The following is a 22457-nucleotide window of genomic DNA, read 5'->3' as shown; positions in this document are numbered from 1 at the left end:
TTATCATTGTCTGCATTCTAAGATTGGACCACTCGAAGCACACCCGGATCCCACTTTGTACTGTACTCTCCAGACCGGCCATGCAAGAAGAAACTCGAAAGAGCTACGAGGCCAAGGCTCAGGACCTTCGTGCCCAGTTGAAGCAGTTCGAAGGCGACTGGGCCAAGAGCAATGACGGCAAGAAGCCAGACCGCAAGGCCATCAAGCAAAACCCCGACATAGGTGAGTCCAGCCCAGATCACCAAAGCTTCTTCTCGGCCCCTCCTGCTCACCACGCGTTGCCGTAGCCCAAAAGTATCGGAAGTACCAGCAAGTCCGCGACATCTTGGACGGGAAAATCCCTCCCCCGAAACAAGAAGCCAAATCCAAGAAGCGCAAGTCGGGAGAAGATATCAACATCACTCCTTCCAAGCAGCGCAAGTCGCAAACAACCCCGTCTATCTCGCGGCATTACGACATCTTCGACGAGGTCGAGACCCCCTCGATCCGTAGACTGTTCAGCCCCGCCGCCCCGACATCCATCGGTCCCACCCCTCATCGTGACGGCCGCGTGCTAGGGCTGTTCGACTTGCTCGAGGAGAAAGATGACAAGACCCCGTCCAAATCGAGACTTGGTGATGTCGCTCCGCCGGACCTGACGACCACCCAGGCTACTCCTAGTAAGAGGAAGCTCGGTGACACAGACCTCCCTCGCGACACCAAAGTCGGTGATACGCCCATATCTACGAGCAAGCGAGCCATCTTCATGACGCCCTTAAAGGACCGCAATGGCAACCAAGGTGCCAACACTCCCAGCACTGTCAACAAGCTCTTGTTCTCCACACCCTCCTTCCTCAGGCGGGCACCCATGCCTGCCATGGACGAGAATACCGAGTACAAATCTCCAGAACCTATCCGATTACCCCGGAAGCCTCTAGGGCGAGGCCTCAGCAGCGTGGTGGCTGATCTGCGGAAGATGGAAGAGGAGAAGTTGGATGAGGAACTCGAGGCGCTGCATGACATGGAGAACGAGGGTGCGCCAACCACAACGACGAAACCGTCCAAACCAAAGGACGACATTCTGGTCCCTGACAGTCAGGCTGGGCAGTTACTTGGTGGTTTCGATGATGAGGGTCTATACGACAGTGATCATGAGAATCAGGTCGGCAAGGATGGACTGCCTCTGCCGATCTATAAGAAGAAGGGCCAGAAGCGAACCACAAGAAAGGTCAACATGCGGCCGACAAGATCCAAGCGCCCGGGCCAGGCCTCAGATGGTGCTCTCCGGGATGCGGACGAAGATAACCGGGTGGTTCCCGAGATCCAATACGACTCGACGAAGTCGGCTGCTAGTGACGATCCGCTGGATGACGCATCAGGCTCCGAGTACGAGGAGCCCGGCAGCGACAAGGAGAACGGCGAGAGGCCGGTCAAGAAGGCCAAGAAGATCACGAAGCCCAAGCAGACTACCGAGGAGAACAACGGCAAGGATGTAGAGAAGAAGGAAGGTGCCATCAAGAAGGCCGCAAGGAAGGTGAACGAGCTGGCGCACGCCAACTTCAAGCGACTAAAGCTGCGAAATAATGGAGCAAAGGGTGGTCCTGCCTTTGGAAGCCGCTTCCGCAGGCGCAGATAGACGCCATTGAATGAATGGATTGGGAAGTGAGGATATACACCCAGAAGGCGGCAAATGAGTAGAGCATGTAATGAGTATGATACCCAATAGATATGAGGAGCTGGTTTACACAACTTATATGAACGATCAATCGTTGTCACATTCAAGTCATTCACTTCTTGCAATGATCGTGTCGTTATGGCCTACACTGTCCTCCTGGCTACCTGTTGAGCACGCTTCAGAGTGCAGCAATGCCGTGCTGCGTCCTCATATGTCTGTCCAAGTTCGCTTTTCGCGCGGTACCCTCTACGGCTAGCTTGTACTTGCACCCTGGAACGGTACAGTACCAACGCGTTGGGCTGTGAACCTCTTTGGCATGGCGCTCCAGGTCTTTCTTCAGGGCAAACCTCGCACCGCATTCTGCAACTTGACAATGGAACGGGCGAGTATGCGTTCTGAGGTGTGTTCTAAGATGGGCACCTGTTAGGAATGTTCTTGCTGCTCGACAGGTGCGGCGACACCACCAGGGCCGACTGTATGGAAGGGAGAAGTCACAAAACAGGGTCCAGGAGGAGCAGTTCATTCTTTATGGTCTCGATCGGAAAGCGGCAGGTCACGCTGGCCGACACCTTGAGACGGTTTGGACTCACGATATGGTGTCGGTAGATGGGCCACTGGTACAGGGTAGGCCTCAAAATCTGCAAGGCGAATACTAGCTGAAAGTAACCGTGAAAGACCAATCAGAACGCATGATGGTCTCCGTCCAAGTCAAAGGGGAAGAGTTGCTCTTCAAACAGAGCAAGCCGGCTTGCAAGGTATATAGAGGACTTACTGTCCCCTTCGAACCACCTACATTCTTACTCGGATCGTCTACTTCTGTCCCCATCGATATCTCATCGTCTGCCTACTATCAAACTGTTGCTCCAACTCCCTACCCATCATGTCTTCGCTGTTTTGCTGCAACTCTATCAAGCTCCTACCGTCCCCACCCAGTATCTGATGCATGAGGGGAAGTTCGACACCTTCATGGCATGGGCATCCTACCCAAGAGCTGCATCTCCCGCCAATGACGTCGACCGCAAGGGGGCTTTTGCCAGCGGGGGTCCCCCATTTGCTATTCAGCTTGTCCGCCAGGTCAACTACGGGCCACTGGAGTCCAAGAGGTACTTTGCTCCTGCCTCGGCCTCTCCTAGTGGGTTCGTTGAAGTGGCCGAAGACGATCTCATCCAAGCCAACTTCCAGGAACTGAACTCGTAAGTATCCATTGGTGATGCTTCTTCCTTTACCCCTTAGTGGGACCCACAAGCCAATATATGTAGCATACTGACTCGGCAACCATCTTGCTATGCAGGTACAAGAACTACAAGTGCGACCGACACCCATGACAGGTTCTTCGAAGTCAACATCTACCAGAAGGACCCAATCAACAAGCACCCCTGGCGTGCGAATCTTGCTCGACCTGCTAGCTCCATTGATTTGTAAGGATGACTAGGCGGGAAAGGATGTGCAGCCATATGGGGTTGTTTTGTTTAGTAAGACCCGGGGGTCATGGCTATACTTGAAAAGTCCTTGTACCACCAGAATGATGTATCATGAATTGTTTTGTTTGTCAATAGTCAGGCTGAATGCAACCGTATGGCCCGATCCTTACTGCAAATGGCCATGCAGCCAAGTGAACAGAGCAATCAGACAACTGCCGCAACCTTTCCAACACAAGGCTAAGGGTCCTGTGAGGCGAACCCGGTGTTGGCTCCTGCAGTTGCTATTGGGTTATTGGAGACGGGATTTTGCAGCGTTGTATTGGAGAGAACGGGCTGGCTTCGCGTAGGTTTAGTTTGTGCCATTCCCGGGGCATATCTCCCCCAATGAGGAGTAGCTTGCTATCTGGCGGCTCTGCTCGGGCCCTGCAGGGACTTTGCCCTCATCCAATATATTAGAGAGGGCTCATCATTAGGCTTCGGGGCAGATTTGGTTGTCTCGTCATTTCTGCATTCTCTTGAGTCGGCTTCAAAACATTGCCCCTATAGTTAACGGACGCACGAGCTCAAATGAATCCATCTCCGATGGCTCACAACAGTTCCACTGCCGCGCCATGGAATTTGCCCTACGGCCATCTTCTGGCCATCTTCGGTCAAGACGAGAAGTCTAAAGTCTTGGCCATCACCTTCGCATCGGCGCTTCTCACAATAGTGTGGCGCCTTGTCGCTTACCAACTGTCGCCGCTGCGAAAGTACCGTGGACCAATCTTAGCGGGTAGGAAATTATACCTACTTCCACACCCCCTATTTTATACTGATAATCACGGGGGATATAGGCTGGACAAAGGCCTGGAGGTTTTGCCTTGCGCTATCTGGGCAGCATGCGCCCACTATCAAGAAACTCCATGAGAAGTACGGACCAGTTATCCGGACCGGGCCGAACCTGCTAGAGTTGGACATTCCTTCCTTGATACGGACAGTGTATAGCACCGACGGAAAATGGAAAAAGGTGAGCGGCTCACTGCCCCTCCCGGAATCTGGCATGGGTCATGCTTATATAGCTGCAGTCGAACTTCTACAATGTCAACAGTACCATCGTAGATGGTAAGATCCTGTACAACCTTTTCAGTGAGACCGACCCGGCCGAGCACGCCATCCTCAAGAAGCCGATTGTGCGGCACTATTCGACCTCGAGCGTCTTGGCTACGGAGCCCCTGATGGACGAGGTCCTTGAGGATTTCTGTGGGCATCTGGAGAAGCGCTTCATCCAGCCGGGCCACCCTTGCCCCCTTGACGAGTGGCTAAAGCACTGTAAGTCGTGGTCATCTCCACAGATAGACTCGGTCGGTCAATATCACTGACACCTGGCTCTCAACCTTCCATACACAGTTGCGTGGGACTTCATAAGCGCCGTGACCTTTAGCAAACGCTGGGGATACATGGACAACGGCTGCGACTTTGACGGCTCCCAGAACATCGGGGACCGCGCCCAGGACTACATGGGCATTGTCGGACAGATCCCCTGGCTCGACCGCTGGCTGGACAAGAACCCCCTCGTGCACATCGGACCTCCCAACCTAGCGAACGCGACGCGCATCTCCGCCGAATCGTTGTTCCCGCGCCTCAGGGGGAAGACGCGAACTTCCAACCCCAGAACCCCGATTTCCTGCAGTACTTCATCGACTCCCAGACGTCGCATCCGGAGGTGGTCGACAGCACGACCATCATCGCCTACCTCCTGCTCAACGTGGTCGCCGGGGCCGACACCACGGCCCACGTCTTGAAGGTGCTCTTCTACTACTGCCTGCGATCCCCTCGGGTGTGGCAGCGGCTCAATGCCGACGTTCTGGCGGCGGGACTCGACCCGACCAAAGCGCCTTCCTACGCGTCCGCCAAATCGATCCCCTACCTGGACGCGGCCGCCCGCGAGGCCATGCGATTCCATCCTCCCGTATGCATGACCGTGGAGCGGATCGTGCCCGATTCCGGCCTGGCCCTGCCCGACGGGAGCGTCGTGCCCGGCGGGACCACCGTCGGCATGAACCCCTACGTCCTCGGCCGCAACAAGGCCGTCTTCGGCGCCGACGCCGACGAGTTCATCCCCGACCGCTGGCTCCAGCAAGACGGCGAGACGAGCGACAAGTACCAGGAGCGCATGCGGCTGTGGAACGCATCAGACCTGACCTTCGGGGCCGGGTCGCGGATCTGCCTCGGGCGGCACCTGAGCCAGATGGAGATGTACAAGGTTATTGCGACCCTGCTCACGCGGTACGAGATGGAGCTTATCGATCCCACGGAGGATTGGAGGGCGGTGTCGCGCTGGTTCTACCGCGTGGACGGGGGCTCACATGCCGGCTGCGGAAACGCGACGACAACAGGGGTTGATGATGACCTGCGGGCCGGATTCGGATTTCGGGATTGCAAGGTTGTGTGTGTCGCATGGGGATGACAGTTCTGATCCTGATCCTTATTTTCGATCCTCTGTTCCATAGTAAATGTCGTTCGTTCTACAGTCTCCTGCGGGCTTGTGCAGGAGGCGGCCTGAGAAGTCAATGCGAACCTTCATCGTCGGAGTTTCCCCAAACCACCATCGCCAAGAAACGAAGAAAACTAAAGCCTGAAAGAACACGGGAGAAGAAAAGTTTGTTTTGTGCAATAACAAAGAACCTCTCATTGGAGAATGAAGAACGAAGAATAAAGAATGAAGGAACCTCCGCTTTTGTCATGTTTGTCATCTACTGAACCAACAGTTCAGGGGGCGGGCTCTTTGTCCGCTATCCATATCCCACCCCTTAAAATTCCAAGCCGACCCAACACATCCGAGATGTTTCTAATTCTAGAGTAAAAAGAGACAAAAAAACAAATCCTAGCAGATTGGCCCGTCTCTCATGACCTGACCTTTCGAATACGCCGCCAGCTCTTGTCGTGAGAGCGCCCCCTCCCAAGCGCAATGAGGTCCCACAACGCCTTTGCGAGCTCCTCGAGCCTCAATGTCGATTACCACCGCGCCGCGACCGCAACCGCGACCGCAGTCGAGACCGCGAGGGTGAAGAGGGAGTCGTGTCGTGCTGCGACCACCGCGGCCGCGGCCGCGAAGACCAAGGCGAAGGCGAAGCGGGAGTCGTACAGGTGCCACCGGTGCCTCCGGCAGAAACAGACGCCTCGAGTCCCCGACGGGTCGGTAGACGACGTTCCCTGCGACATCTCCTGCGGTCACAGATGCTGCTTGTCCTGCACCGAACCCAACATAGGGAGTCCCAGAAGCAGGTGTCCCGTCTGTGGCAAGAGAGTTGATGTGCGTTTCGAGCGCTCGCTCTACCTGGCGCTGAGGGAGCGGAAAGCGGCGGCGGCGCTTCAGGCGTCACCCAGCTGCGAGAGCCTGGCGAGAACCGAGTCTGTGTGTAACTGCCACAATTGCCGCAAGGATACCGGGCTGGTCTCTTTCGGGGAGTGTCGGAGAGATGATACGGAGTCTAGCTCCGAGGACGACGGCACCACCATCGCCGAGACCGACTATTCATCGGACGAGGACGGTGCCCTGGGCGAGGTGACTGGTGACGAGGACGCAGACGAGTATGCAGGCGAAGACACAGGCAAGTATGCAGACGAAGATGCAGATCATGCATATGAGATTGCAGACGAGTACTCCGACGAGTATGCTGAAGGGTATGCTGACGAAGATGCAGAAGAATATGCAGATGGGGTTCCAGATGAGGTTGCAGGCGAGGATTCAGGCGAAGATGGAGGTGCATCCTGCACTTCGAGAAGGACGAGCCCCGAACCCACGACGCCACGGACGGCGACTGTCAATGTGTTTGATTACCTTGAGAGTCAAGACCCGTTGATTTACCAGGAAATACCAGAAGAAGAGGTGGTGGAGGAGGAGGAGGAGGAGGAAGAAGAAGAAGAAGAGTATCGCCGTCAACGACCAGTCTCGCGCGAGACACGCTCCAGGTCGGTCGTGTATGAGCCCGAGACGTATTGGGTTTCTCAAGAAGACCTGGCCGATGGTTCGACGCCACGGTTCGATTACGAGGATCCAAGATACGACAATGATCTCTATTCGGGCTCGACTCGATGCCACGCCAGTCCGACAAGAACCGAACCCGCGTATCGGCAACAACAAGAGGTAGACTACTCCCGCGTGGAACCGGCAGACGAGGAGAAGCCAAGGCGGCGGAGGCGGCGAAGGCATACGCTCGCTGACCAGAGCCGAGACGAGACGGAAAGCTCGCACTCGAGCGGCGTGACTTATCTGCAGGTCGAACCATGCGCTCATTGTAGTATCCAGGTAGACATAGCGTTGGGCCATGTTTGCCCTCGCCCAAGCGCTCCTCGGCTTCCCAAGCAGCATTCCCACAGGCCTCCGTTATCCCATGCTTGGACCGAGTACAGCCGGCCACACCCCGCCACGCACAGCGACCACCGCCACTGCATCGCTCTAGACTTCCGCGGGGAAAGCGACCTTAGGGTCCCCGGATACAAAGACGAAATGCATGGCAAACACCACCGCAAGGCCCGAAGCCCCGGACGGGTCAGCGCCGGCTCGGGGGACCACGAGCACCACTCAAGCCGCTCTAGACACCATTCAAGCAGCTCCAAGTCCCACTCGAGCAGCGGGCCACGGGATTGGCTAGCGGCTATCGTAGGAATGCCTGCCTCGAGAATGAAAAGGTGAAGTCAGATATGGGTTGTATTGCAAGGGACGACATGACGATTATGAGAGCGAGCATGTGAGGACATGATTTAGACCATAGAGCGTTTCCACTTCCTGTTTCGCACGAAAAAGATGCTTCCCTCCCCAGTACAAACAAGCAAAAACCATTAACTCATTAGCACAAACATCACTTTGGCTATCGTAGGTAGTCAGATCTCAACAACAACCTCCCCTTCCCCATGAGGGTCTTCGAACCCTTCCCAATACATCTCGAACGTCTCGCGAGAGATATCGAGCGCAGAGTTCGCCTCCTTGGGCTGCGCACTCCGGTGGCGGATCCTCGCCCACAGCGTCTCCTTGTCTGCGGCCTTGAAGAAAACGAGGACCCAGCGGCCCCCGTGCTCGTCGACGATCTGCTTGAATTCGTCTCGGTCCTCCTTTGCGTAGAAGGACCGATCGAGGACGACGTCTCTGCCTTGCTCGAGCAGGCTGTGGAATCGTTGCAGGATGGCAGCGTCGTTTTCTTCCTGGTACTGCTGGTACAGAGCATCGTCGGCTGGGTAGTCCACTCCGTAAAGCCCGTGCCGCTCGTGGATGATTTCGTCGCCTGACAGACGAGTGAACTGGGGCAGCTCTGCGACGACGGCCTTGGCTAGGGTAGTCTTCCCCGAACCTGCGCATTCTTAGCCATAGGAGAGTTCAGATAGCAGTAGCCTTGGGTGACAAAGGCGTACCGGCGATCCCGCAGGTCATCAACACCACCGGCCGTTGGTCCTCCTCGGACCTCTCCAGGTAAGGGCGTATGCGCTTGGACACTGACAAATCAGTCACTCCCGACATTGCTTGCGGCCTCGAGTACTTCCAACTCGACCTTATTGACTGGGTTTAATGCGCTAAATTGTAATCGTCATTGTAGCTGAGGTTCGGCTTCTTTGTGCTGACTCAATCTTTGCTCACGTGATAATGACTCACTTCCAGTCCACGGCCTGAGAGTCTGAGGAGCGAGCGCAGTGCAGTTGGTGTCAATGTCATTCAAAATATGGAAGTTGCGATATAGCGAGCTTAGTCAAGGTGCATCGCGGGCCAAAATCCCAAACCACTTACAACCTAAAGTATATCTCTATAGACCAAGCCATGTGGAAACAACACGGGAAATTTTCCTTTTGCGGTACCTTGGGCAGGCACCGGGAACCCAGTTGCGGTTTCCAATGCATGAAGCCTTTTTCTACGTACAAAGATGCAGTAGTTGGAGGCATGCTACCCAGGTACTTGTTGATTCCGTTTCAACTTTGTTCTAATGGCTTGCCGGAAGGTAGGGGCGAACGAATATGCCACCCAACCTCTCGAGAACGTTCCAACGGCCATGTTCCAACTCCATCAAGTATAACCCTCAAGCTTCACACTAACCAATACGCCAGAAAGTGCGAGGTTGAGACTGCCGTATTTGCCCACGATACCGATATATGGGGCCATTCCTTCCCAGAAGCATGGCAGCAGCTTGCAACATTCGCTTGGGAACCGATGCGAGAAATCGCTCATCACCATTGGTATGCCCAACAAATACAACCGCGCGGGCGTGCTGGTGCGTGGCTTTTACAACCTGCTCATTCCCAGTCCAACGGTTGAGCGACCAGTGAGGCCCACCAAACCGGAGACCAGACCGAAAGATACAAGCCCGCTGTCGAACGACATTGCTGTCACTCCATCTTCACACCACTCTGTGGGACGCCCCTCGCAGCCGCAACACTTGCGAGATGCCCTTCTGCTCCTCCCTGTGGCCCTCCTTCTGGCCATTCTCCCGCCGAGGCGCCCTCCCGAGCAAGAAGCGGCCGTCTAAGCCGTCGATCCCATCTTGGCTGCGCCACCCGTTCACCCGTTGCCGATGGCTGCGCCAGCGCATCCGCGCCGAACGGTTCGAATATGACTGCGACATGGACCTGTCGATCGACAAGCCGCACCGGCAACCGACTTCCATCGACGAGCCCTCCCGCGGCCTGAAGAGACCGCCCTTGGTCAAAAAGCCCTTTAGATGGCTGTTCCTCAGGTTCCTGGTCCATAGCTTCGTCCTATCCCCACGCCAGCGGTCGATACACGAGATCCTTGGCACCAAGGGCTTCGAGGTACGGGACTTGTTGAACCGAAGACACCCTCCTCCTCGATCTGGCGGCTCACAATCGCATCCACCTGCCTCCGCGGGGGATCAAGGCCTATCGTTCTCGGATGTGTTCGAGAAGACGGTGTTCCACTTCGTCTGTGCCCTCGGCTGGTATCAGGATTGGCTGCTTTATACCAGCTTCGAGTGGTATGTTAAGACCGCACTGTGGCACTCGGCGCAGTTCATCCGCCGAATCTGCCCCTTCTGGACACAAGGCACCATGGCGTGGAAGATCGAGTGCTACGCCATGAATCCGATCCCCGGCACCTTCGTGGCGCAGCGATACGACGGCGGCTACCAGGATCGCGACCCTGAGCTGGGGCCGATCATTGACGAGTTGGAGAGGGCACAGAGGGTCATCGAGAACGCTTTGGCTTACAAGGGGTTTGGCCCCCACTCGGTTAAGTGTAGTGTCGGGGATTTGGCCCGCTTGTCGGGCTCGCTGTGGAAGATCAGCTGGATGCTGTTCGGCATCTACAAGGCCATGGCAAAGAAGATGCTGCTTCGATATCTCAGCGAAGCACTGGCGTTGAGCTAGAGTCGGGAGAGCAAATATTATTCTTTGCATCGTTTCTGAAGAGATTGTCACGAGGGGAGTATTGGGGGAAATATTTTATAGAGCGGTTGTCTTCGCAAACCCGTCGGGAGAGGAGGAAATTGTTTATGCTTTTGGTGTTCATATTAGATCGAGTCACCTTACTGTTTGTTTACTCATAGTTAGACACCGCGCAGAACCACGAGATTTGACGTAAGAAGACAGTCTTGGAGCCGGTGGCGGAAAGTAACCTGCCGCCGTGTTGTTACGCTAGAAAAAATAACAAGATCAAAGATTGGGACGCTTCCTCTTAATCATATTTGGTATGCAATAGAAAGAAATCTGCAGAACAGTGGTCATGATGCTCTCCGCCATCTACTCAACATCAGTATTTCAAGGCCGTACTCCATCAATAGTATCGACACCTTCCGTGGTCATGTACAGCACCGTCACCAGCCCGGCGACGTGGATCGGGACGCTGAGCCGGCAGTAGTCCCACGGGCCCGGCACCCAGCGACGCCCGCCCTCGCCCGCGCCCGGGATGCGGAAGGCCATGGGCAGCGCGTACAGGACCATGACGGCGATGAATGCGAGTGAGTAGATGGTGCCCGAGGCCACAGGCGAGGAGGCCAGACACAGCATCAGTATGCCGCCGTCGGTCAGGAGCATGCACGTGCGCACCGGCATATTGCTGCGCATTGTACAGCAGCCCGCCGTCGCGCGCGAACGCGGCCGTCTGGCACGACACGGTGACGGGGGCGGCGCCGCCGCCGATGGCGGTGTTGAGGAAGGCTAGCAGGGAAAAGGCCACGCCGGCGGTGCGGCCCCGGCGCTGGATCAGGAGGGCGAAGGCTGGTGACCCCCTATATTTAGGCAGTAGGGGTCGTTATTAACGGATGAATGGTGATTTCATCATGACTTGTGGGTCCCACGTCGACAATGCTGGGGTGGTACGGTAGGTAGATCAACTCACGAGGGACCGAGGGCCGCCGCCTCGATGTCCAGGATGCAGAATGCCAGCAACACGCACACCATGGACCCCATGATGGACATGGGACAGTAGGTCGTGACGATGAAGCGCGGGGCGACGCTTCGTGCGTTGTGGGTTTCCTCGGCCACGGCGGAGGCGGCGTTCCAACCAGTGATGACCCAAGCTGCGGTGAACCAGGTCATGGGCACGGCGACGGGCTCATTCCAGTCGCTGAAATTTACGTGCTCGATGAATTACGCTGGAGGCCGAGGCGAACGGGACGCCCTGCACGGCCTGGGACACGGGTAGCGCTATGAAGAATACGACGGGAGTGATGAGGACGATGGACGCTACATTCGCAGCAGGATTATGCGCATCGAGGGCTCCACATCGACGAAGACGGCCGGCCCGACGAAGAAGCCCTTTGCGATCCCCTCCTTGGCGCCTCCTTGCCCAGCGAAATGTAGCCCAGCATCCTGTCGTAATGGTCTTTGCCCACCAGAGGACCCAGGTACGTCTCCTCATCAAAGGGCTGGCCGACGGGGTAGTTCCTCGTCGTCTCCACCAGGGCCTCGAGGAAGCGGTCGTAGAGGCCGTCCTGGACCAGGATGCGCGTCGTCGCCGCGTCGAGATCGCCCTGGTTGTACGTGAAGCCCATGTGGGCCCACTGCGCGGCCAGGTCCAGGTCCGCGTCCGCGAAGACGACGAGGGGCGATTTGCCGCCCGCCAGGTAGAGAACGGAGAGCGGCGTGGGCTCAGGCGGCTTCAGGACGACGGCGGTGCCGCAGCACAGGGCGGGCGCGAGCTTGGTGACGTCCGTGTTGAGCGGGAAGTTCCACGACACGATAAGCCGGCAGACGCCGACGGGCTCCTTGACTGTGTAGGCGAGTTTGTGTAGGCGGCGCGGTCGACGTCGACGACCTGGCCGAAGAGCTTGTCCGCGTAGCCAGCGTAGAGCCGGACGATGTCAATGGCGTTCACGACATCACCCTCGAGCGTGGCGCGGTACGCCTTGCTGGTGTTGATAGGCCCGATGGCGGCCAGCGTCTCGGCCTGGGCCTCCACCCCGCTACGAGTCCTACATGGAAAGAGGGTATCGCCGGGCGCCAGGCGCAACAGGGGCAGACCGTCAGGACCTGGGCCGAGCGCACCCTGGGCACGGCGGCCCCTCGCCTGCCTGATGGGAGCGTCACGAACGTCGTGGACTGGCCGCGGATTAGCGGCCAACTGAGACAGAATCGACGCCAAGCCAGCTGCTAGGGAAGTTAGCGACTGGGAACCTGGACGGCCCAAGAAGTCCTGCTCTCCTTCATCCAACCCTGTCGCACGACTTCGTCTTCGGCACGTACAACGACATCGACGCGACCCGGGCCGTCCTCTTCTTCAACGAGGTCGTCACCTCCAGCCTGCACTACCACGGCCTCCAGGGCCACCACGGCATCCGGCCGGACATGACCACGCTCGGCAAATACCTCGGCGGCGGCCTGCCCTTTGGCGCGTTCGGGAGACGCGCCGACATCATGGCCCTGTTCGACCCCGAGACCAACCCCGGCCACGACCCCGACCCTCGCGGCACGAGGGGCTCGCGCCGGCTGGCGCACCCCGGCACCCTCAACATGACGGCGGCCCTGGCCGCGGCGACGGACCTCATGATCGAGCCGGAAATCGCCCGCATCAACGCGCTCGGCGATGCCATCCGTGACAGGATCGCCGTTCTGCGTTCGCAGTTCGGGTTCTCTGGCCTGAAAGCGACGGGCTTCAGCAGCGCCGTTGGGCTTCAATCTAGCGGCCCTGACGCGAGCGTGCTCCGGGAGTGTTTTTTCTTCCATATGCTACAGCAAGACATCTCTGTTGATCGCAGAGGTTTCGTCAACCTCAATTTGGCAACACGGCTCGTCATTTGGAACAATTCCTCGTGGCCGCGGAGAAGTTCTTAGCAGAGGTCAAATAGATTAGGTACATAATTGTCATGGATATACCATCAAATCAGCATCTCAACATCTCTGGAGGCCAAACGTGATACTGAGCCCTGTTGGAACCAAAGCGATGATGCCCTTGACCTACTGACAACTTGGAAAACATTGTATCATTGCTCTATTTGTCTGGATTAATGAACCCGAAGCATCCGTCTTCAGGTTAACTCTCGACGACCGTTTCGGGATGTTTCTGTTTCTTCATCCCGGCCATTTTCATGATTTCATCTCTAAACCGGGTCGGAGGCTCCGTCAGAGACTCCTCGTACGCATCAATGATCGGCTTGTCCCAGACAAGGTCGGCCTGAGCAGGCAGGACAATCTTGGTCCGCTTGATGAGCTTCCAGCTGAAGTAGGTCACGAAAGCGACGAAGACCATCGTGTAGAACGAGAAGAAGGTTCCCAGATCCCACTGGCCGGGGAGGAACACCGTGTAGCCGTAGATGCACACGACCGTGGTCATGGAACCACCGCCGATCCAGCCGGACCACGGCTGCCACCACCCGACGTAGGGGAGCGTGCTGCGGTCGATACCTTGGACCTTGAGCGCACGGTAGAAGAAGAGGTACGTCACACACATGACAATGTAGCTGATAAGCTGGGACGCTTCCGTCAAGTTGGCCAACCAGGTCACGACTTGCGCAGTGTCGTTATTGACCTGCAAGAAGGAGAGGAACGGGAAGGCCATGACGAGGATAAAGCAATAGATCGGAATGCCGTTCTTGGTGCACTTGGTGAAGATCTTCGGTGCGTGGCCATCGAGCGCCATGCTGTACAGAGAGCGCATCGCACAGTACGTGTAAGCGTTACCGGCGCTGAAGATGGCCGTTACCATCAGGGCGTTGATGATATGCGGGAACACGCCAATGCCCATGTTCTGCATGGCAATGACATAGGGAGAACCATCTGCCGTTCCGGTGCCTGCGTTCTGCAGCTTTTCGTTATTGTAGGGTAGAATGATACCGACACACTATCAAAAGGTTAGCAGATGTTGACTGTGTTGCCCCTCCGTAGGCGGGCAATTCTCCTTTTCGCCGGAAATGTGTACATGACTGCGGAAGAGTGATGAGGGGGCAGTCGGCGTTCGACCTGCAAATGGAGCAAATATGTGTGCGACGGCTCAAATACGTACGAGTGCTCCTCCGATGAAAAAGGTACCAAAACGCCAATACATGGTCTTGAACCCGTTCTTCAAGTACGTCCTGGGTCGTTCCGCTTCGCCCGCGACCATGGCCAAGTACTCGGGCCCGACGACTGTGAAGGCCGCTGAAAAGAAGGCGCCCAGGAAGCCTTGGAATCTACCTAGAGCACCTTTCGAGATGTATTCGGCAAAGGATCCTGGATCTCTCCAGTACCTGAAACCGAAGGCATCGTGTTGAGGGTTGCCGCCCACCATAACAATGAAAGTGAAGCAGAAAAGCATTATGATTAGCAGCAGCTTCCCGAAGGAAAGCCAGAACTCGACTTCGCCATAGTATTTCACCGCGATGATGTTAAAGATGCTGCGACAGTAGATCAGTATGCCGAACATTTACCAGGGAGTCAAGAAGCTCACGCGTAGAAGGCAATGCAGGCAGCGCAAATTGCTGCCGGCGGAATATCGTCCCTCCAGAAAGTGAATACTAGATTCAAGGCAGAAATCTCATAAGGAATGAGGCAGGCCTCATAGAGGAAGAAATTCCAGCCGGCCATGAAGCCGAAAGCGTCGTCGACCCATCTACATATGATCACCAAGTCAGTTTATCGCGCGTTGAGATAAAATGGGCCCCCGGACTCGAAGTAATGCCTCAGTTGCAGTTTGCGCCTCGGCCGCGGACGGGGGAATTGACGCACTTTGAAGCCATTCGGATGAAGCTGCCGGATACAGGCATATAGATGACCATCTCGGCGAGGCAATTGTTCACCAATGCCAAGAAGCACGAGTAGAGAGTGAAGGCGATGAACAAGCTGCCCGGGCCGCCCTGCATCAAGCCGCCGCCAATGGAGACGAACAGGGCGGTACCAATAGTACCGCCCACGGCGATCAGCTGGATCTGGCGGTTGCCGAGATGGCGCTGCAGATGGTCCGCATTGTCGGCGACTTCAATGAGGCCTTGGTGGACGGTATCGCTCTGCGAATCGGGCTGCTTTTCGCCGGCAGTTTTTGCCCCTGGCGGGACCGGCGCAAAAGGCATAACGATCAAGACGTACTCAAAAAGTCAAAGACATGGAAGTCGAGTGTACAGCTGCTCGGGGACGTCGAATGTCGGGGTTTCATTCGTTCGTACAGACAACGGCAGATAGCAAACCCAAAAACTCGGAGGGAAAATCGTAGATTAAAGAGAAAAAGGTAGAACAACCGAGCAAGCTTCGTAAAGCTTGTTCAAGTAGCACGCCATTCCGCAAGCAAGCTACTGCAAAGTAGCAGAGGCTGGAGACTTGGTGATACGACACCATTGTTCTTCGATGCCGACCCCTGTCTTGGACTGTCTTGGACTGTCTTGGACTGGGCCCCCCATAGCCCTCCCCCCGCTGAGCTGCAGTTCGGTTCAATCTGCATGCGCGTGTTCGCGTCAGATCATTGGTGCGGTCCGGTCGCACACTTATCTCTGTTGCCCTGGGACGAGACGACTTGTAGATAAAAGAGATGGGGGTAGTAGAATCGCATAGCTAACCACCTCAAAGCAACATTGATCAAAGAGACCAAACGCATCATGATTGAGGAGATGAATCAATGGGTTCAATGAGCACGCACGACGTACCTGGCACTGGGTGTCGACTTCCAAAATTTTGCCAGACCGATTGAGTTTTCGTAGCTTCCAGCTTCCAGCTACCAGCACAGAAGCGCCAAAGCTAGCCTAGCGCAACCAAGCTCGACCAAGCATATCTCGGCAAACTCCATACCCCGTTCTCCAGAACTTGGCAACGGGCACCAGCATCTACTAGGTTAGTAGCCGAATCTCCATCTACAGACACAGCAATCTTGAGACCGACATCTTCTTCGGCACCCTTCAATGCCGACTGCAGAACGAACTCTTCGATCAAGTCGCAAACCAAAGCCTGTTTCTCGCAAAAACAGAACACAGCTGCCGGAGACCAGGCAGAGTTTCTTTCCAACTTTTCCATCCCGCCATCGATCTGGTTGCCCCTTGCCCCCACTGCTGTCTCCGTAGTGCGAGGAGGCGGACGGGGACGATTCCACCGCCACCGAGTCGATCCACCGAAACGTCCCCCATAAAGCTTGTCGCCCTGACGCGTGAGTTAGATTCAATTCCGAGAGTTTTCCAGATCGACCAGGTATGCATGGGACATCGGGGTGAAGTCAGCAAATAGAATGTGTCAATAATAATGCGCAAGTACTTGGCTAGAAATGATCAAGCGAAATACATGATGAGAGCAAAGCGATGGAGGGTCCCACGACCAGTCACCAGAGGGTAGCCAAACAGGCCGTTTGGGGACACTGCCTTGGAGTGAAGCTCGGCTAGTTGACCTGCGAGCTCAGCTGGGTCGGGTGGGCTCTGTTGCTCCATATCGTGGTACTCCATCATGTAAAAGTAGACGTGCTTCCCCATCTCGTCGTGGTATTCTCCCTTACCGACAGGCCTGGGGCCAAAGTCGGGAACATGGCTTGCTATGATGCCAGCCGAATAGTGTTCTCCCCACATGTGAATACGTGCAAGTTTCCCAGTTGCACACTAGTCCATGCCATCGATCAGCCTTTATCAGGTGGAACACAGGATGCCGAAGATGGTTCTGATACCTTCAGGAAATACCTTCTCTCTTGGCCATCAGGAAGGTTTGTGGTGACTTTTGCGGGTTTTGTCCAGGCCGAGAGGCCCCAGGACTCAGCTGAAATAACCTTGGTGCCTGTTGGCAGGGCTGGACGCATTTGGCTTAATCCCTGTCCGGAAGATCAGGCCGTGGCTCTGCTCATACCTGATACAACCTCGGCATGAAGAAGGAAATCCCCTTCGATCTCCTCGTAAAGGTTGGCCATTGTGTTCCCATGCGTCTCTGTTGGATAAGATACGTCTACAGCTCTTTCAGAAGCTTGGCGAGTTGTGAGAGACAAAACCTGCCGTTTTTATGGCACCGAGAAGTGCGGAGAGCAAATCGCTTCATGGGGGATCACACTTTCGTGTGGCTGCATTTAAGCGCCTGAATGAGGTGACACTGTTTGAAATGATAGCCAACGAACAATCGATTGCATTGGATATCGATGTGGCCTTCCCCTCACCAAAGACCCCTGTAAGACAGACTGATATAAACGCATACATCAATGCATATGGCTGACGGTAGATAAGTAGGGGTGCCAGAAGTATAATTATGTAGTTATAATGGAGGACATATCATGTCAGATGCTTATCAGGGTACACGAGAGCGGACGCAGGTTTCTGCCTGATCAGCAAAAACATCATTTCTCAGCCCAGAATGCCACCTTAGGTAGGTACCCGATGATTGCATACCATCATGTGATCTCACCGTCTACTCGCGAACTGACAAATCAAGACTAGGGTGTGTCATATCGTCTTAACTCTGCATCATCAAGAAGACTACCCATTTTGTCTGAGCAGCCCTCTCTTCTAAGCTCCCACGAGTAGGCTTGCATACAATCATGGTTCGCTGCGCTCCACCCTTTATCATGACTGCCCGTAGCTAATGAGTTATAGTTCAAGAGGCTCACATCGAGGAGAAAGCAGAGTGATGGAGGAAACAATGCCGACCGTCTTCCAAACCAGGACCTCGGCAGTCCTACTGTCAGCCCAACTTCAGTTGATGACAGGCGTACATCCATTACCAGCGACGCGACTATGACAGCAAGGAAGATGCCAACTTCCAGCAATTATTATCTGTCCAGGACAAAGACCATTGAATCCGGTTCCATGGGCCTCAATGTAATATACACTCCAGATAATGCACACAAAGTCGATATAGTTTTTGTGCATGGCTTGGGGGGCAGCAGATGGACCTGGTCAAAGCACAGAGATCCCAAACTGTTCTGGCCTCTTACATTCCTTCCCCTGGAGCCGGACATCTGCCTTTCGAGAATACTGACTTTTGGATACAACGCCGGGTTCCACAAGGCCGACAATGTCAGCACATCCGTCTTTGATTTTGCCAAAGAGTTGCTGTTCGACCTGAAGTATGGTATGGCAAGGACGCCGAGCTAAATGACCTAGATATGGGCAGAGTGCCATTAATCTTTGTTGTTCACAGTCTTGGGGGACTGGTTGTGAAGGAGGTATGGGTCGTGCGAGCCACTCTTCGATACAACGATAACTGGCCCTATCAGGCATATATGCAAAGCCAGAGCGATCCAGAATACGAGGCAATCATCAAGGGTATAACAGCTATATGCTTCTTGGCGACTCCACACCGTGGATCAACCTTGGCACAGACTCTCAATAGAATCCTGGACACAACCTTGGTCGCCAAAGCGAAACAGTACGTCGCAGATCTGGTGCGTAACTCACTGACTCTTCAGAACTTGAACGACCAGTTCCGACATATTGCTCCTAAGTTGGACATTGTGTCCTTTTATGAGACACTACCAACCCCTATAGGACTCAAGGCAGCAAGCGTCGTCAGTATTTTCCCTACCTCAGACTTAGAGACTCAGGGAATACTAACGTAAATCAACCAATCAGATGATTGTCGAGCGAGATTCATTGATCCTAGGTTACCCGGGTGAGATCTCCAAAGCCCTCGTTGCAGATCGTCACGACGTTTGCAAATATGGGAGCATCGACGATCTGAATTATGTCACCATCAGAAACGTTCTCAAGACTCTTGTGAGCAAGATCGTGGCCCGGAACAATTCGAAAAGACCTGGGCTCTCAGACCGGAGAGCAACACTGGACCTGAAGCACCTTCTAGGTCTATCGGAGCTCCCGGGTGCTGACTACATCTTCTTCCGAAACCAGTGGACCAAGGGAACAAATCAATGGATCCTGGAAGATTCAAAGTTTCGGAATGGCGCGACGTCTTTGGCTTCAAGAGCAGTGTACTGTGGCTTTCTGGCAGCGCAGCAACCGGAAAGTCGATCGGGGCTGCACACATCATCAACAGTATGGTTGAGAACGGGTTTCACTGTCATTATTACTTCGTTCGCCATGGTGATCGCCAAAAACGGACCCTGAGCCTTTTGATTCGTTCGTTGGCGCTGCAGTTGGCGCAGACAGTGCCGGCGCTTTCGCAAAAGCTGTTGGAGTTTGCGGAAGAATCCATCAACTTTGAGACCCTCGATCCTAGAGTGGCATGGGAGAAGATCTACAAGTCCAGTCTCGTCAAGCTCTCTGGGATTGGAACAATTTATTGGGTGATCGATGGCTCGGATGAAGCCCAGGACCCCCGAGCATACCTGAAGCTATTTTCGGACATATCCTCCTCCTCGAGCTCCATCCGGGTGTTGTTTACCAGCCGCAGAAGCTTAGACATCAGTGCTGGTTTCGAGAGACTAAAAGAGGAGCTTGTCACGTACGTGGTAGACACGGAAGGGCATACTGATGATCTTGGTCTGTATATTGACGTCGAGCTATCTGTTTCGGGTCCTGGTAATATGAAAGGGGACGTTGCCCAACGTATCCTCGAATCGTCACAAAACAACTTCCTCGTAAGTAGCTCCCGAACTGGTCACATTACCCTCTTAGCTGATCTTCTTGAGTAGTGGGTGCGTCTGGCTGTTGACAGGATCAACAAATGTTACACTCACGCTGAGGTCCAAGAGGCACTTCAAGAACTGCCAAAAGGCATGGAAGCCATCTACGACCGAATGGCCATAAACATTGTTTCGAAGCAGTCCAACGCAGCAAAGGACCTAGCCATCAAAATTCTGCAAACTGTCAGTTGTACATTCCGGACATTGAAGGTGTCAGAACTTCCGGCTGCTCTCGGCGAATGGTCCACCGACATGTTGGATCTGCCACGGACTGTCATGGATCTATGTGGCGACTTTGTAATTGTTAATAATGACGGAAACGCTACACTACTCCATCTGACAGCTCGGGATTACCTCGTCGACGAAACGAATGAGAACCGACCCCTGTGTATCAGCAAGGAGTCAGCCCACAGAGATATCTTCATGAGCTCCATGAAATGCATGATGCCTGTAGGGCTCCGGGCAAAGCTCGACAACATCGCGACACTGGTCGTTACCTATGGATATAAAACGACTAAAGTTTGGGAGATATCCACGGGCAAATGCATGGTTTCTGTCGATAGCATTGAGTCAAAGACACTACCACTCACCCTACTCTTCATTGAAAATGACCGGACATTGCTGCTTGGTACTGATGACAGGAAGGTCCGCTCGTTGAGTCTTCAGGGTGACCCAGTGCCTACATGGGAAATCATCGCGGAACTAGAAGAGCCCGAGCTTGAGAGACACTTCATGAATTCCGCAAGCCATATGGCTTTTAGTCCTGACGGAACCTTGATCGCCGTTGGATACCGACGGCATCCGTTGTCGGCGTGGGAGACTGACGGCCCAATACACGTGGGCCATTGCCGACGACAGGACGATTAGGCGGTGCTTCGTGAGCTCCGCGAGCTTGTATGGCACCCACATGAGCCAGAGGTCTTCGGAGTCAACCTGGAAGGCTTCGTGATCAGATGGAGGCCCTACGAAGACGAGGTCGAGGAGCTGTCTGCAGCGGCGACCAAGTTGGCCATTAGCAAAGACGGCAGTCTTCTGGCCACAGGCGATGGCCATGGCAGGGTGAAGCTGTTCCTCGCATCTTCGTTTACACTGATCCATCAAATTGCGGCGCCGGATGCTGTGTTTGGCTTGGCGTTCAGTCCCGACGCTCGGCGATTGTAGGATATCAGGGGCTACTACGCCAACGTCTGGGAGCCCAGCGCTCTGGTTCGACTTGCAGAGGAAACCAGCGGGGAGACGGACTCATTCAGTGAGACAAAGCCCCCATCTCTACCTCGTCGCATGGCTCAGTCATGGTACAGGGCGCTGTTGATTCGACCACGTCGGTCGCGACGCGTCCGCAAGGCCGCTGGTATTGCCACGGCACGGAGAGAGGCGTGGTCCGGCTTCATGACGCACAGCTTGGCAGCTCGAAGGATATATACGTGTCGAGGGCAAAGTTCACCATCGAAAAGACCGCTTGGAGCGGCGCCGGAAACTGTGTATGCTTCTTCGATATGAGCAAGCAGTTGATTGTCTTGTCGATAGGTCAAACTGATGGACAGACGAGCCCGCTGATCCAACAACGAACCAGTTTCTCGCTACGACAGTCAGGCAAAGGGGTTCTTCGAACATTGATGCTCAATTCAGACGCGACGAAAATATTCATACATACTTCGTCGGAACTCTGCGTCATCAACATAAACTCGTCCTCTGTGGGGGCTTGTGCCGATCTGGAGCATCCCGATATCCGAATATGGATCATTCACCCAGTTCAACAAGCCATTCTGCTCGGATTTGGGAGCAACCACTTGTACATGTTCGACTGGAACTTGAAGCAGTGTGGGAAATATGACTTTGAGTGGGCACTTGGCCAGCCCCTCCACGATCCTAGAGAATGGATCATTGAACAAGCTTTAACCACGCGAGACTCGAAGCACGTGGTACTACACGCACTACTACAGAACACAATTGAGCCACAAGGGGAGAAACAGCTGCTATTCTTCCCAGCATCTGCCCTCCAGTGGGATGGGGCAGATCGTGAGCCTCCGATACAAGTTCAGGTGTTGAATACAAGTTTGCCGACGTCTGCTCTCCTTATCCCACTGGCACTTCTCCCAAGGGATCGCCTGGTATTCATTTCTCGCCACCACGGTGTTTGTTGCATGCAGCTTTCGTGGATGGCAAACCCGACAGAGACCAAGTTCACTAGAAAGCCCAGCTTTCCAAAATCCATCGCAAGTTCCGGCCCGAGAGGTTCCGCAAACGAAGTAATGCAGGAGTTGTCCGCATTACCTGGTGATTGGGTGGGCAGGGATTGTTTGGCTCTGTGTACTCTTTGGGCGTCTGAGAAGTCGTTATTGTGTCCTCGGAATGGAAGCGTAGCCGTGGTGAAATGTGCAGTTCTCGGATGATGAACCCGAGTACTGCTTTTGCGTCTCAACTTACTTACACGTACTTAATAGAACCATGTTGCTGA

General features: G+C 54.8%; 13 protein-coding genes across 13 annotated transcripts; 8 read left to right on the top strand and 5 right to left on the bottom strand.

Annotated features, from left to right (window-relative positions):
* Positions 1-80: 80 nt before the first annotated feature.
* Positions 81-1615, top strand: PG986_006672 (DNA replication regulator SLD2; the record flags this gene model as incomplete). The annotated part of the gene is made up of 2 exons (XM_066842894.1): positions 81-222; positions 288-1615. The coding sequence occupies 2 exons, from the start codon at positions 81-83 to the stop codon at positions 1613-1615; spliced, it is 1470 nt and encodes a 489-aa protein (XP_066699006.1).
* Positions 1616-2620: 1005 nt separating this feature from the next.
* PG986_006671 (uncharacterized protein) lies at positions 2621-3076 on the top strand (the record flags this gene model as incomplete). Its single annotated transcript, XM_066842893.1, has 2 exons — positions 2621-2847; positions 2983-3076. The coding sequence occupies 2 exons, from the start codon at positions 2621-2623 to the stop codon at positions 3074-3076; spliced, it is 321 nt and encodes a 106-aa protein (XP_066699005.1).
* A 581-nt stretch (positions 3077-3657) lies between these two features.
* Positions 3658-5521, top strand: PG986_006670 (cytochrome P450 monooxygenase; the record flags this gene model as incomplete). Its single annotated transcript, XM_066842892.1, has 5 exons — positions 3658-3847; positions 3909-4081; positions 4140-4383; positions 4462-4628; positions 4700-5521. 5 exons carry the CDS (start codon positions 3658-3660, stop codon positions 5519-5521), a joined length of 1596 nt encoding a protein of 531 aa, XP_066699004.1.
* A 501-nt stretch (positions 5522-6022) lies between these two features.
* Positions 6023-7750, top strand: PG986_006669 (uncharacterized protein; the record flags this gene model as incomplete). Its single annotated transcript, XM_066842891.1, has 1 exon — positions 6023-7750. One exon carries the CDS (start codon positions 6023-6025, stop codon positions 7748-7750), a length of 1728 nt encoding a protein of 575 aa, XP_066699003.1.
* Positions 7751-7938: 188 nt separating this feature from the next.
* On the bottom strand, positions 7939-8569 carry PG986_006668 (uncharacterized protein; the record flags this gene model as incomplete). Its single annotated transcript, XM_066842890.1, has 2 exons — positions 7939-8402; positions 8464-8569. 2 exons carry the CDS (start codon positions 8567-8569, stop codon positions 7939-7941), a joined length of 570 nt encoding a protein of 189 aa, XP_066699002.1.
* Positions 8570-9483: 914 nt separating this feature from the next.
* PG986_006667 (uncharacterized protein) lies at positions 9484-10422 on the top strand (the record flags this gene model as incomplete). The annotated part of the gene is made up of 1 exon (XM_066842889.1): positions 9484-10422. The coding sequence occupies one exon, from the start codon at positions 9484-9486 to the stop codon at positions 10420-10422; it is 939 nt and encodes a 312-aa protein (XP_066699001.1).
* A 390-nt stretch (positions 10423-10812) lies between these two features.
* Positions 10813-11592, bottom strand: PG986_006666 (amino acid permease protein; the record flags this gene model as incomplete). Its single annotated transcript, XM_066842888.1, is given in 3 exon segments — positions 10813-11110; positions 11124-11282; positions 11393-11592. 3 exon segments carry the CDS (start codon positions 11590-11592, stop codon positions 10813-10815), a joined length of 657 nt encoding a protein of 218 aa, XP_066699000.1.
* Positions 11593-11756: 164 nt separating this feature from the next.
* Positions 11757-12746, bottom strand: PG986_006665 (putative aldehyde dehydrogenase; the record flags this gene model as incomplete). Its single annotated transcript, XM_066842887.1, has 3 exons — positions 11757-12260; positions 12308-12566; positions 12739-12746. 3 exons carry the CDS (start codon positions 12744-12746, stop codon positions 11757-11759), a joined length of 771 nt encoding a protein of 256 aa, XP_066698999.1.
* Positions 12747-12840: 94 nt separating this feature from the next.
* On the top strand, positions 12841-13326 carry PG986_006664 (uncharacterized protein; the record flags this gene model as incomplete). Its single annotated transcript, XM_066842886.1, has 1 exon — positions 12841-13326. One exon carries the CDS (start codon positions 12841-12843, stop codon positions 13324-13326), a length of 486 nt encoding a protein of 161 aa, XP_066698998.1.
* Positions 13327-13525: 199 nt separating this feature from the next.
* On the bottom strand, positions 13526-15536 carry PG986_006663 (General amino acid permease AGP2; the record flags this gene model as incomplete). The annotated part of the gene is made up of 4 exons (XM_066842885.1): positions 13526-14332; positions 14495-14864; positions 14918-15079; positions 15196-15536. The coding sequence occupies 4 exons, from the start codon at positions 15534-15536 to the stop codon at positions 13526-13528; spliced, it is 1680 nt and encodes a 559-aa protein (XP_066698997.1).
* Positions 15537-16715: 1179 nt separating this feature from the next.
* PG986_006662 (NADP-dependent oxidoreductase domain-containing protein) lies at positions 16716-16913 on the bottom strand (the record flags this gene model as incomplete). The annotated part of the gene is made up of 1 exon (XM_066842884.1): positions 16716-16913. The coding sequence occupies one exon, from the start codon at positions 16911-16913 to the stop codon at positions 16716-16718; it is 198 nt and encodes a 65-aa protein (XP_066698996.1).
* Positions 16914-18057: 1144 nt separating this feature from the next.
* PG986_006661 (uncharacterized protein) lies at positions 18058-18512 on the top strand (the record flags this gene model as incomplete). The annotated part of the gene is made up of 2 exons (XM_066842883.1): positions 18058-18098; positions 18200-18512. 2 exons carry the CDS (start codon positions 18058-18060, stop codon positions 18510-18512), a joined length of 354 nt encoding a protein of 117 aa, XP_066698995.1.
* An 11-nt stretch (positions 18513-18523) lies between these two features.
* PG986_006660 (uncharacterized protein) lies at positions 18524-22392 on the top strand (the record flags this gene model as incomplete). Its single annotated transcript, XM_066842882.1, is given in 7 exon segments — positions 18524-18925; positions 18990-19324; positions 19345-19954; positions 20009-20836; positions 20867-21156; positions 21169-21248; positions 21260-22392. 7 exon segments carry the CDS (start codon positions 18524-18526, stop codon positions 22390-22392), a joined length of 3678 nt encoding a protein of 1225 aa, XP_066698994.1.
* Positions 22393-22457: the final 65 nt, after the last annotated feature.

The sequence above is a fragment of the Apiospora aurea genome, assembly GCF_038362705.1.
Source record: "Apiospora aurea strain CBS 24483 chromosome Unknown utg000005l_segment0_segment0, whole genome shotgun sequence".
Lineage (NCBI taxonomy): Eukaryota > Fungi > Ascomycota > Sordariomycetes > Amphisphaeriales > Apiosporaceae > Apiospora > Apiospora aurea.
This window is presented reverse-complemented; position numbering and strand designations above follow the sequence as displayed.